Below are 14,706 nucleotides of genomic sequence, written 5' to 3'. Positions count from 1 at the left end.
AGTATACACTTGTTTAAGTTCACATTCATTTAAGTCTGCATCTTGCCTAAATTCGTACAAGGAAAATTTTAGGATCAAGTTTCGAATAACTTTCTCATTAACTCCGTATTGTCGAGAATATTTCGTATGGACTAAGGTTTGGATTGCTCCAACAAAGCAATAATCATTCAAACGGAAACCTTGACCTTTGTGTTTCATGTTTCCTTGTTCATCTTCTACAATGGAGTGAATTACTTTTTTAATAAATATGGAGTTTATTATATATCCTCATGTTACATAATTATATGACTTCTAAATATTTCATATTTATATGACTTTTAATATTTTATAAATACGACTCTTACATTTCAATTAAGTCTACATCAAACTTTCCAAATTAAAATGGAGACTGAGTAGATTCTTTATTAGAAACTAAAAATAAAATTTAAATAGGATGAGAGAAACAAGTATGTTTTTATGTAAATTTATATTTATTGCTTAGTTATTAGATTAATTTTAACAAATATTTTTTATTTATTAAAATAACTAAATAACCTTCTCTAAGCTTATCAATTATTTTAACCAAAGCTCTCAAGGTATGTACAAAAAAAGTCTTGATTACTTATTGCTTACCATCGTTAAATTACTACAACTTGGAATTTGATATCTTTCCTAAACTAATTATTTTTTAACTGAGCAAAGGAACATAAATACGCTTCATCTAATTCATTGATATAATGATACATTACATGTATGAAGGATTGCAATGTTAGTTTATCCTCACTCATGCAAACCAACTAATGACTAATGCTGATATAATAAAGATTAATTCATTTCCTTTTCAGATCTCCAATCTCTTGCTTTCTCAAATCCATTAGCAAAGTTCTCAAAATCATTAATGGTTTGGTCAATCTCTTCTTGAGTGTTCATCACAAAGGGTCCAAATTGCACTAAAGGTTCCCCCAAAGGCTCTCCTCCAACCAATATGAACCTAAGGAGCTTAGAAGATTTGTTCCATGCCTCTAGACCATCACCATGGCCAAGAAGAAGAATATGGTGAGAATTTGAAGGTTGAGATTTCATGTTTCCAAAGATACCCTCTCCTTCCAATATATACACAAAAGCATTCCAAGTTTCTGGTATAGGTTGCTGCAAGTGTCCTCCAGGTTTGAGAGAGAAATCCAAGAACATGGTTGGAGTCATTGTGTAGATTGGAGACTTTATCCCTAATGATTCCCCAGCTATAACTCTAACCTTCACACCATCATCCTCAGCTTCTGCTATGTCCTTACTCAACACCTCTTGATACCTTGGTTCAATCCTGACATATTAGAACAGAAGAAAGTTATACAATGATCAGCTTATACAATAATAAACAGTTCTTAAACAGTTCATTAACAAGTAAGAAAGAGCTTATTTTGATAAACTTTTTCAAACACTTACAGAAGAAAGCAAATCATTTTTCAAATTGTCTTATATGAGTAATCTTGTATTATTGTTTTAGAAGTTGTTTTCAATATGCATGCAATTTCATCCTTTTCTTTCTGCAATTTTATTTCTGTAAAAGTTTATTCAAACCAATCTTTAAGATAGAAAATATGAAAGAGAAAAGTTGAAGTCTTCACAAATAGGGTTAGATTTTTCCATTTATAACGAAACCAAAGCTAACATGAGAACACTAATCCTTTCTTAACAAGGCCAAAAGCCAACTTAAACAATGATGTGTTGTAGCATCACAAGTACTTCCAAAAAGCTATAGTGAGAAAAGTAGACTATATATACTGTAATGGGTCACTCAAAACCTGACAAAGTTTGAAACTTGAAGTGGCAATGTGTTGCCTTTATTATTGAAGTTACCATCATCACAGGGAATATAGATGAGAGGCACATATGCGTGCCATTTCAAACTGTTGTGCACACTTGCATCATGTAGCTACTCAAAGCTTTAAAAGCACTTCTAGGAAATGGTCCATAATGGCATGGCGAGAATCATGAGAAAAAAGTGGCATGTGAAAGTAAGCAAGGTATATATTATTTCCAAAAGTAAAAATTATATTTAACTTCTTTTTTCTTTGTAAATAGAGGAATCCCTTTTTGTCTCATTGATAGTAAGCATCATCCGAACTAAAGGATCATTCAATGACATAACAATGATGACCAATGACGCAAAAAATATGTCATCTAAACATAAGTCCAAGGCTAAGGTTGTTGTTTGAGAAACTGAGAAAAGAGAAAAGGCTAAAATGTCTTGTCCTTGAAGGTTACTTCTAAAAGCCTTATTGTAAGATCTTTATCATTCAAATCTTATCAAAAGTGTGTTAGGTATAAGTTTATTGAAACAGAATAATGTCTAATTATTTCTTCTGTCATGTTGCCTAATAAAAACCTTATTATTCCACAGTATTTAAAATTGATCATTCAACAACATATGACTAAGTTATATACCAAAGTTTCAGAAGTAATCTAAGTTCAAATCCAATGAGGAAAAAAGGGTATTTATTTACTAACATTTTATGTTTGGAAGCAAGGTTGATCCACAATTGAAGACCCTTTTGTGTTCCTTGTGCAACAGGCATTTCTGAGTGCACAATCCCTCTCCCAGCAGTCATCCATTGCAAGTCACCAGCTTCTATAGTCCCTTTATGTCCTTCAAAATCTTCATGCGTGATAGCTCCCTGAAAGATACCAAAGATTGTACACTGGTAATAATAAATATGAGTACAGACACAAGGGAAGGGACTTGCATAGCACCTTCACAAGTTTAGGTACAAGTTGGTAGTAGCTGTTGGTATTCTAGAAGCAGGAACAAGACATTAATATGTGGGGTCATTCTTGCCCTTTTGCTTATGTAACCAGCTTTTATGGACAATTATGTTGTGCTTGTGTTTAGATCTCACTAGTTAATGTGGCTGATTTGGCAACTGTTTAACTTATTTGTTGGCATGTGAGTCCATAATATCTGATTAGAGTTCGAAACTTCAAATCAGAAAACCAAATCTTTAAGACATAATTGATTCTCCTTTCATCTTTGTTTTTTCGTTATATATATGGCTCTTTTCTTAAATAATCAGAGGCTTCTCATCAAAAGCTATGAAGTTTTGAAAATTTTATTCAAATAAGTGTCTCAAAACCCAAAATATGGAAACAACTACGATGTAGTTTCATCTTCTTCTAATTTGTTCAAGTGCTTAGAGGATGCCTGATCAATATTGTCATCTACTAGGAGCTTATTGGTATATTTAATAAAATAAAGGTTTTTTTTTCTAAAGAATAATCAAACAAGTTTTCAGTTTGCTTTTGTATTTAATTTTGAACCTGGTACTTTAAAAGGGATTTCTAAGTCAAATATCTAATCAAAAGATTTGTCCAATGATGGCAAACAGTTATATAGGCAGCATGTGATGTTTTCCATTGAGAAAATGGAGCATGAGCTTGTCAATTGAAGCATTCAATTTGCTCTACCTGCAACATGTATGTGACTGTCTCAAAGCCTGTTCATGAAGAACATCACAAAGAATGAACATGGAGTCATTATAACTCATCACAGAAAAATTCTCAACAACGAAAGAAAAAGGCCAATTTTCAAACCTCTATGAGGATGATCAGGAAAACCAGCAGGAGCAGTAACTGCAATGTTACAAAATTTCACATTCTTAGAAAACAAAAAACCACACACTTTGCCTCAGCAGGAAAACAGAGCAAAAACAGAGGCTTTCTCACCTGAGAATTCATCCAGCATAAGGAAGGGATCAAAGTACTTGAGCTCAAACCTGATCAAACCCACTTAATAAGTCAATTCAAAGATCTCAACTTTGATATTAGTGCAAACTTTTAATCCAAACTAAAAAAAGGGTATCGAAATTTTTAATTTCTTTCTTTTCCATTGTGTCTTCTTGTGACTTACCTTCCTATGCTTCTTCTAACAACAGCTCCAACTCCCTCATGCTGAGGTCTTGCCAAGAATTTCTTGGCAACAAAACAAGGCTCATTAAAAACACTGCAACCTTTTCTCTGTGGCATTTTGTGAAATGGAGCAGAGCAAGAATCCAAGACTCGTGAGAAGTGTGAGGAAGAAGAGAAAATGTTGAAGGTATATATAGGAAGGTGGTGTGGAGAATGAGAAAGAAAGAGAGAGTTACCCTTTGGAAAGGTCAAATGAATGAGAATGAAAGTGTTTGATGAAAGAAGGAAGCTTTGGTTTGTTTGTTGTGAGTTTCTGTGAACGTCAGCATAACGCAGTGATGATGTGCAGTTCAGGGGATCCATCTCAGCCATTACATGAATGCCATGTGGCGTTGGTTTTGTTCAAAGTGAGAGCTCCAAAAAGGGGGAAAAAAAAATCTTCATTAGTGCTATTGACATGAAAATGAACAGCACCAAACAGACAATGTAAATGTCGAAAGATATGTTTCATTTTCAGATAAATGTTAGTTAAAGTTTAATAGAAACAATGCGTAGTTTTCAATCACTATGAATTAATAGATTTAGCCTTTGCTTCAGTTAGTTCACTGTTGACGCAGATGGATGAAGATCATCTATTCACAATTATTTGAGTTTATAGGTTATGTTAAACAAATAAAGCTGCAAAAGAAAAGGTTTTAAAAAAAATAACAGTTTTAAATTTAAAATTAAAGTTGCCTACATTTTTTAAAACCACCCCAAGCTAGTTTTAAGTTAACATTTTTCTATTCTTAGTTTTTTTAAATAAAAAATAGTGAAAATTGAGGTGTTTCTAATGATTATTTGTTTTTAATGATAGAAATAAGAAATAAGGGTACCAAAAGAGGCTAATCTGTCTTACTTTAACTGGTTCTGCTGTTGTCGTAAAAAAAAAACAAGACGAAATGAATTGATCCGACAAAGAAAAGGATTGAAAAATTTTATTTTTATATTTTATTCTAATTTTCTTTATTTTTTTTAAATTTTTTATATTAAAAAAATTATAAATATTTTTAAGCTTTAATTAATTAATTAATTAAGAGGTTTGTTAACTTATGTAATCTATTAAAGTCTACTAAATTTTAGTTTGACAAAAAAATCCTTATTCATAAAAACACATACTTTCAATGAGTATTTTAATAATTCTTATTTTTAATTAAAAATGAATAATAAAAAAATAAAAAATTATTCAAATATTTTTAATCTTAAAACTTATAATTCATAATATAAAAAATATTTTTATCAACTAAATTTTGGTAGAAAGTTATATAAATCAGTAAATTTCATTAATTAATATTTCTAATCAAATAAATTAAAATAATTATTATATTAATATTTTTTATAATTAGTAATTAAAACATAATTTATATTATTAATGATATTATTATATATTTATATCAGTTAAGTAATATATTATAAAAAAAATTAATTTTTAAATTATTTTTATTTTAATTTTCATTTTAAAAATAATCACATATCAACGTAGGCTAACATGTTGAAAACATCAATCAATCCGTGAACTTTGTCTATTTTCATCCCAATCAAACCACGACAAACAAAGTAAAAAACCATCAAATTTAAGACAGTCTTTTTTAAAACTTTCATATTAACTAAAAGAGAAAGTTATAAAAAAAAGTATAATTGATTATAACGTGTTAAATGATAAATTATGCATAAAATTTGTTAATTTTTATATTTACATTTCTATTTATTATAATAAAATAAATAATAAATATAATATAAATAAATAAATAAAAATTAAAAAATATTTTTCCAATCACAAATTTACTATAAAATTTCACTCAATTATTTATTTATTTTTTAATTCAAATAACTTCACTTTATACTTATTTTTCCTTCAATTTTTTTTTTCATCATCAAATCCATTCTTCTAGACAATTCAATTTTTTAATATTACAAGATTTTGTAGTAAGTAAATGGAAGCAAGGAAATAATGTAAGGTGATAAAAGATTGATAGATGGTGATAATAAAAGAGAGAGAAAGATAAAGAGTGAATTTGAGTGATATGAAGAATTGTTTGGAATAAAAGTTTTTTATTAATAAATATCTATTAAACTCAAATTTTAAACATTTTAAATATATATTTATGTTCAATCCAATGGTTATAAAAATGTTTTTCTCATTCACATATCATCATCTTGTTTAAATTGTAAATTATATTAGCATATCCAAGTACACTTTAATGAGTACCTATAACTATAATATGAAGTTATCCGGAGTGGTTGATAATGTTATATGAAGTTTAAACAACACCACATAGATATGAACTAAAAGTATAAACAAAGAGTAGATATTACTTGAAGATAACATGAAATTTAAAAGACATAAACCAAACAACTAAATGCACAATATCACAAAAATGAGCCTAAAGACAATAACACTCTCACAAAATACATAAAATCAAAGATCAACATGCAATTTTTAAGTTTCCACTTCTTTTCATTCTTTTTGTTTTTTTTTTTTTTACTTTTTCTTTTCACTTTCTAAATCCAAACAAAAGATTAATGATCTAATTCATTCATTTATAATTCAATCATTAGGTTCAATGAAGTAAATCATATATTATTGCATAACCTTCTTTTTTATTAATAGTTATATTTCTTTACTTTTACCATATTGTCACTTACCATTATCATTTTCACTTATCTATTAGTTTCGTTATCACTTATAATATAACAAAATGGATTAACCCAATCAATTTTGATCCAAATCACAAAACATTGAACAAATCAAACTCAACTATTATATTAGAATTAAATTAATATATTTTACTTAATTAAATGGGTCAGACCACCATTTTGTTTTTTTATTTTTTAAAAAAATTGTTTATATATATATATATATATATATTATAAACATATTTAATTATACAAAATATTTCTAAACTTTTAATTTGATTAATCTATGTATTTATATGAATAAATTAAAATAATTATTATATTATATGTTAAACTACTGTAATATAACTAATAATTAAAATTTAATTAATAAATTGTAATAATTTAAATTATAATATTATTTATAATATAAAAATTTATTTTATAATTATTATTTTATTTTTTAAAAGTAAATTAGACAAAATAAACTGATTAAATTAGCCGAATTTTGACGGTTTAAAAAATTATTCCATAAGTCGTGAATCCATTTTTTTCATTTATCATCATTATTATTTGTCACTTTCCATTATTTTACCCATACATTAAGACTGATTAACTTACTCACTACTAATAACTGTTATATTTGTATTCATATCACTTTCATTGTTTTTTTTTTTCATATTATTATTAATATTAACATTATTATTAACATCTAGAATATGATTTTTGTCATCATCTTCTTCTTCAAGTTCAATATTCCGATCCATATTATCATTTTCAATCATTATTACTGTTATGATCATTTGTATTACCACAACATCTGCTTCATGTGTTGTTGCTATCATTGTTTTCACAATTATTGTAGTTACCACTGTCTTCTATTTTGTCTAACTATCACACAAATTAAGATTATTATTATTATTATTATTTATAATTAGAAAAAATAAAGAAGATGATAAGTGTTGGTTCCGTATGATTAGTGTATCATTCTCATTACCAATATGAAATTATTATTACAATTATAATTATCATATTAGTATAATAATTATTATTATATTGTATGTTTATTAAATCTATAATCGTGTGTTGCTATGTTTATTAATTGTTGAGATAAGCCAAACGCAGATACTATAATTAAATCGAAGTCACATCACATCTTTCATGATCAACTGTTCTGTTGAAAGGCAAATAAAAGGAGAATTGGTTCTTCTAATAAGTCTATGGCAGTCACATTCAATTCAGCTCCTTTTTAATTTGTTTTTTATTCAATGAACTTAGCAAAATACCTTTCTTCAAGTTAAATATTAGAAGAACCATGACGACAAGCTTACGTGATTGGAGGCTCAACAAATTTTGAGCTTTGGATAAAGCTCAAGAATTCAGTTTACATATAATTTTGTGGTTTGATTATATTATATATTTAGATTCTAAAATTTAAAATAATTTGTATTTTGATTCCTCAAAATTTTAAAAATAGTTTTAAATTAAAACATGTGGTTTTTGTTTTTAAACTGAAACTAACGGGGTTAGGAGTAAACTTAAATTTTGAATTTTAGTCCTAAATTCTAAACTTAAGTTTTTTTTTTTTAAATAAGCAAATATATAAAATTTAAAATAATAAAGTATTAATGATTATTAATTGAAAAACATAAATATAACGAAATAATTTCATTAATTTGATATAAAACTTCAGAAAAAGATATTTTAGAAGTGATGATAGTTTAAAAACAGTGAAACTCGATTATTTTAATATTAAATGAATTTATTATAAATAGTTTTGTTATAAACGAGTTTCATTATTTTAAAATGTACCATATAGCTAAAAACCATTTTTTAGAGTTCTTTATCTTTTCTCTAAGAGTTTTGACTCCCGAGTCATCTCTTTGACGATCAGAAGGTGTTTAAATGATCACGACGAATGGTCATTGCATGTGTGATCATGCTTCTCCCAGTCATTCTTGGCTAATCTAGAGTTCTAAGAACTCTGTCCGCTTCCAATTTGGTGTTTCTAAGATTCGTCTAGAGATTCCTTGTGTTTCAAGCAATCGACGCAGCGTTCTTTGAGTTGGACAACTTATTGTGAGGTAAAGGAAGCTAAATGACAATGCTCTATCTAGGACAAGCCAAATCTAAAAGCAACCAAACCATGTACTCAAGATGCTCACGTTTTTAATTATAGTTTGCGGAATGGTGGTGGATGAACATAGAAGGCTCACGATTTTGGTGTGTTGAGGTTGAGTGCACAAAATGACAACATAACTTACTATAATTTCCAAGGTGATTACATGATGGAGAGCACCTCTATTTATAGGCTAAGGTGTCTCAAAATGGGCTGAAACTTAAACGTAAAAGAGCCACCTTGGTTGGCTTGGAGAGCAAGGAGAAATCCTCTCCAATAAAAGGGAAACAAGTGGCAAAAATCTTCTTAAATGAGAAAGTGACATGTGGCACTACCTATGGAGAAATGCTCCACTGCTAGAGTGACACATGGCCACTAACTAGGAGGAAAACTCTCCAATTGGAAGCCTCCACATGTTGACTCCTTGGTTAACACACCCTTTTGGATGTCTAAGCATAGTCAACTTTGGGCCTTAACCCTTTTGTTGACTAGTTTGGTCAAAATTCTATTCTACTTGGCCTAAAATACAAGGCCCAATTGAAATCCTACACTACTAAGCCCATAATACAAAGCCCAAATAAAATCTAGACTACTTGGCCCAAAATACAAAGTCCAAATAAAATCTAGACTACTTAGCCCAAAATACAAGGCGCAAAATTATTCTTTCTCTATTAAATCTTCATTATGGCTTAAGATGGCCCAAGAGAAAGAGTCTAGGCCCATCTTCCATAGATGTCTCCAACTATTCATGAATGTGCTAGCTCATATCTAGGGGTATGCCATCACTTTTTATTATAATTATGTTTGTAGCTTACATTTATTATTTCAATGAATGATAAGATGAATTGTATGGAATTGTGTGATTGTTTGAGAATTATGTGTTTTTGAGTAAGGATAAATGATAATGTGATGTGTGTATTTTGGGATGGTGTGACTTTGATGAATAATATTGTTATGATTCTGTGCGATGAAGCTGTTTTGGTATTTTGAAATTAAATTCTAAGTGTTTGTGTGAGAAATGGTCATATTATTAAGTTTTAAGGCTAAAAAGGAAGGTTTTGATGGGTGAGTTTGAGAAAAAGAAGTTAAGGTGAGGAAGCATCTATCAGTTGTCATGAGGTAGTTTGAGACTTATTAGAAGTGTAGTTGTGAGTGAAATCTGTCTTGTAGCAAATGGAGGGTTTATAGTTGTAGTTTTCAAGCGTTTTTAGTGTAAAACAAGGATTTTAAGTAGTGAGATTTTGAATTAGTGAGTATAAACTGTTTTGGGAGGTCATAGGTCTGTTATTATACTTATTAGGATTTTTCTAGGTGCTAAAATCAGTAAAATATGTCATAGAAGTGATAATGGCTTCATAAGTTGAGTTTTTATTCCATTTTTGAGGTTTTAGGTGTTAGGAATTGAAAGTAGGATGATTGAGATGAAACTGAAGTGTTAAAGAGTACTAATAAGTGTATTTAAACTTGGTCATGCAATTTGTAAACTGATATAGAGGTGAGAAAGTGTATAATTGAGTTTGGGTAGCTTATAGGATTGAAATTGGGTTTTAATGGGTCATTTTAAGTTACAAGAGTGTTTTCAGAGTTTTCTCAAGGTTTGAAGAGTCCTAGAGGTCTTTAGAAGTTTGGGTAAAGTGTGCAAAGTGAGAAGACTAACTTTGGTATCTTCTGATAGAGCATGAGCGCCCAAACAAGATGTTGAGCGCTCATTTTCAGATGCCCCAACATTGAGCGTTAGCCCTTGGGCGCCTGGGCGCTACTAGTGCGACTACACTAGTTTTAGGGAGTTTTCAGGGTTCTGGATGTTTGTTTTGGATGTTCTTAGGTCATTTTGGAGGGTCTTTAACCCTTCCGAAACTGTTGGTGAGGGTTTCAAAGCTATTTTCCTTACTTAAATGTGAGTATCAAGATGCCATGAAGAAATTGTGTTATAATATGATTTATGATGACTTCTATGGGTGTTTCTATTTCCTTAATGTAGGATAAGTAGTCTCATGTATTGGTATACTATGTGAATATGAAGTGATCTCAATGGTTTTAAAGGTATGGAAGAGAGTTCCAAGGAGGAACTTCTCAACGGTGGTTTCAAGTATTGTAAATATGAATATGGGAAGCTTAGTCTTGGAGTTCATCTTGACATTGTAATGGTCACCTGTTCTCAAGTAGAGAATGGTGAGGCATGTCGTGAGAATAGCAGGAAGTCGTAGTCTAGGGGATTTACCTTGGCCTAAGGTGAGTGATAATAAATTAACCTTTTGTGTTAGCTTGGGGTGGGCCAACTGTTTCACTACAGCAAGTACACGAACTGCCATAGCTCGATATTCATATTAATCCGGATAGTCAAGTCAAAAGGACTGTCATGCATAAAGTGTTTGGTTGATTTAGTGTGAGATGTGTATCATTAAGTAAAATGTTTAATATGTTTTTAATGTATTATGAAAATGTGTTGTATCACTAGCTTACCCTTGCTTTTTATGTTGTCTGTTTTTGTGTATGTTTTCTTTTCCGATGATCACCTTAATGGGTGTTAGCTTAGGTTCAAGACATCTTTCCAGTTGGTTTAACGTTTGGTTGAGAGAGAGAAGCAACAAGATTGATAATCTTTTATTCATCAAGGATAAGATCACTTGCTCTAGTAGCCTCAAGTTCTTTGTAAACTTTTATCTATATATGTCTTATTTTAATAGTTTTATACTATTAAAATGATATGTTACATTTGACATTTAAATTAGATGAATATTTTTATAATTTTAAATATATATATATATATATATATATATATATGTGTGTGTGTGTGTGTGTGTGTGTGTGTGTGTGTGTTTCAATGTGTCTAACGCTTGTCAATGTGTGTTTAAAGTTTTGCTCCTCTCTCTTCCCACATGTGATTGATTGTTTGTTGACATGTGTTAAGTGATTTTAGTTTTTTACACTTTAGGGATTTTATTTTCGGGAATCAGATTTAGGAATTTTTATTCACAAATCATATTGATGTTCAAAATCAGTTAGGTTTCGTGTTCCTGTTGGTGTTCGTTCTCTGCATTTGTTATCCTATTGTTGTGGTTCCATTGCGCGTGCATTTTGTGTGAAAGAAAGACAATTCGTTGAAGAAGGTAAGTATCTGGTTTTAGATTAATGTGTATTCTCTGTGTAATGTGTATTTTGCTGTGCATTCTCTGTGTAATGTGCATTCTCTACAACATCTGTGCATTCTCTGTGAGAACCCTTCAGACCTAAATGATGATGAGAGCATTAATGTGAAACCCATTGCTGATTTGGATTTCTTCTTTGAAAGAATTTACAGCTATTACTGCGAGAAAGGGCTCTGGTGCATCATCCTAAGATGGATTTCTGAACTTCTGAGTTTAGGGTTCATCATATGCTTTTCAGGATTTCTCCTTTTATATGTGGACTAGAATGGGCTCCGTAATGCCAAGTGTGGGATGGTTGCAGTCGAATCTGGGAGTATTTTTGTTTATTGGATATTTCGCGAATAAAAATCCATAAATCTGATTCGTGAAAATAAAATTCCTAAAATGTAAAAAACCCCAATCACTTAACACATATCAGCAAACAATCAATCACACGTGGCAAGAGAGAGGAAGCAAAGTTGTAAACACAAGTGGCTAGATGTTAGCCAGCTCACAAGATTTTTAATGGTGTTAGTTTTGGAGGACTAAAATCAAATTTTTCTTAAGATGGATGATGAAAATGTACCTTACTTTGAAAGAGGGACTAAAACCAAAACTGCTCCAAAGTATAGGGACTAAAAACATATTTAACCCTTATTATTTTAGGCTAACTTGGTGCTCTAGTACTGTTGTCTCTAGTGTATGCAGGGCACAATCCGTACTAGGAGCACAACATCCTCTAAACCTCTTCTATTAGATCCTGAAGTTGAGAAAACAACCCGAAGAAACAATAGTAGTAGAAGAAGAGAGAACATGGCTTCTAGAGAAACTTCTTCCATTCATGTGATTCTTGAGCAACCCATCTTCCCTCCAACTGATTAGGAAGTGGAAAATATGGCTGAAAATCGGAATGGTGATGGTGATGGGAAAGCTAGATTCACCTTGGAGGATTATTCTGCTTTCTCAGGACCTCTCCATTTTAATAGCATTGCTCGGCCATGGGTAAATGCCCCAAACATGAAGATGAAGCCAACTCTCATTCATCTTGGGCAGAGTAATCAGTTCCATGGTCTATCACATGAGAGCCCATTCAATCACATAACCAGCTTCATTGAGATATGTAACACGGTGAAGCTCCATGATGTACCTGACGAAGCCATAAGACTGAGCCTATTTCCATTCTCTCTAGGAGGCAACGCCAAAGCATGGCTCAATTCATTTCCTGAAAACAGCCTCACCACCTGGGACGATGTGGTGGAAATTTTTTGCAACAAATACTTCCCTCAGTCCAAAGTTAACAAAGGGAAGCAGGAGATCTCGTCTTTCCAGCAGGATGTTAGTGAGACGTTGAGTCCAACTTGGGATAAATTCAAGGGGCTACTGAGGAAGACACCCACTCATGAGTTCGATGAGCCGAAAGTCCTGAACATGTTCTTGGGAGGATTGAGATCCCAAACCAAGTTGATGTTGGATGCCTCAGCTGGAGGAAACATCCGTTGGAAGACATCAGAAGAAGCCCATGAACTTATTGAGAACATGGCTGCAAATGATAGTGAATTGTAGAATGAAAGGAGTCAGCAAAAAGGTTTCTTTCAACTCCAATCTTAGGATGCCATCTTAGCTAAAATAAAATAATGACCCAACAACTTGGCATTCTCATTAACAAAGTCTCTCAATTGCAAGGGCTCCAAAATGTATCACACGCTCAACATCAAGGGTGTGAGTTGCGTGGTGGAGAGCATACAAATGGTTAGTGTGTTAAGCAATCCAACACCCAAGAAGATGTAAACTATATGGGTAATCAAAACCGGCAAAGTAATTACAACCAAGGTTGGAGATCACACCCAAGTATGGGCCAAGGACAAGCTGACCCATCAAACAGACCACCACATCAACAATATCAACCTCACTCTTCTTGTGCAGAAAGAACCTCTAAGTTCAAAGAAACTCTCCAATAGTTTATGCAAGTCTCAATTTTCAACCACAAAAGCACTGAAGCTTCTATTAGAAATTTGGAGATCCAAATGGGCCAACTAGCCAAGAAGTTAGAAGAGAAGTCTGACAAGGGTTTTGGAGCCAATACTGAGGTTAATCCAAAGGAAGAATGAAACGTTATCACTACTAGAAGTGGTAAGGTTTTGGTTGAGAGAGAGAGATGACAAAGAAAAGAAAGCTGAGGAGATAGAAACAGTGAATGGAGAGAAAGATAATGTGAAAAAGAATGAGGAGAGAAAAGCAGAGAATGGGAGTGAAAAAGAAGAGAGTGCTAAAAGAGAGAAAAAGAAAGAAGAGGGAGATATGAGAAGAAAAGAAAAAGAAATTGAGAAGCCTCTTCTGTACCCTAAAGTCTTCTCAAGAAAGGAGAAAAAGAAGCAATTTGGGCGGTTCATGGATGTCTTCAAGAAATTGGAGATTACTATGCCCTTGACCGAAGCACTGCAACAAATTCCCTCTTATGCAAAACACATGAAACAGTTCCTCAGTAACAAGAAGAAGTATTTAGAGGAAGGAACAATTGAAGTACAAGGGAATTACAGTGTCATTATGCAAAAGACTCTGATGGAAACTTGCCAAGGTCTGGAATCAATGTGAAGCAACTTCAAACAGTAGAGTGATGCAGCGGACAATAGTGTTGATGTAGCGAATCTGGATGGATGCAGTGGAGTTTGATGTTTCGATATTGGTGGAAATGTTTGGAACATCCTCTCAGCTCAGAAGGCCTTCTCACTATGGAAGGAAACTAGAGGAAAGGGTAGAGAAAGTGAAGAGAATAAGTGACTCAAGAGCAAGGAAAGTTGGAAATTCATTTCTGCAGCATAACATTCAAGCTCTAAAGTGTTTTTTTACAATGTATTGGCCCTCCTATTTATAAAGGAAGGGTGCCCCAAATCTAATCTCGTTTCCTTCCTAAAACCTAATGCA

The 14,706-nt window shown here is 31.6% G+C and overlaps 1 protein-coding gene across 1 annotated transcript; it reads right to left on the bottom strand.

Moving 5' to 3' along the window:
• Window positions 1-697: 697 nt before the first annotated feature.
• LOC106775360 (pirin-like protein) lies at window positions 698-4,195 on the bottom strand. Its single transcript, XM_014662475.2, has 6 exons — window positions 3,884-4,195; window positions 3,700-3,749; window positions 3,568-3,606; window positions 3,442-3,470; window positions 2,488-2,654; window positions 698-1,300 (listed from the first exon to the last, which is right to left on the bottom strand). The coding sequence occupies exons 1-6, from the start codon at window positions 3,997-3,999 to the stop codon at window positions 805-807; spliced, it is 897 nt and encodes a 298-aa protein (XP_014517961.1). The 5' UTR covers window positions 4,000-4,195; the 3' UTR covers window positions 698-804.
• Window positions 4,196-14,706: the final 10,511 nt, after the last annotated feature.

The sequence above is a fragment of the Vigna radiata genome, chromosome 10 (genome assembly GCF_000741045.1).
Source record: "Vigna radiata var. radiata cultivar VC1973A chromosome 10, Vradiata_ver6, whole genome shotgun sequence".
Classification (NCBI taxonomy): Eukaryota; Viridiplantae; Streptophyta; class Magnoliopsida; order Fabales; family Fabaceae; genus Vigna; species Vigna radiata.
The sequence above is the reverse complement of the archived record's forward strand: the minus strand, read 5'-3'. Positions and strand labels throughout refer to the sequence as shown.

Excerpts from the sequence above, each read along its gene's own strand:
- LOC106775360 (XM_014662475.2), bottom strand. The coding sequence starts at position 3,999 with ATGCCACAGAGAAAAGGTTGCAGTGTTTTTAATGAGCCTTGTTTTGTT. Across the intron at positions 3,750-3,883 it reads GTTAGAAGAAGCATAGGAAG|GTTTGAGCTCAAGTACTTTG; the intron begins GTAAGTCACAAG and ends GGGTTTGATCAG. Across the intron at positions 2,655-3,441 it reads CAGTCACATACATGTTGCAG|GGAGCTATCACGCATGAAGA; the intron begins GTAGAGCAAATT and ends GGTATCTTTCAG.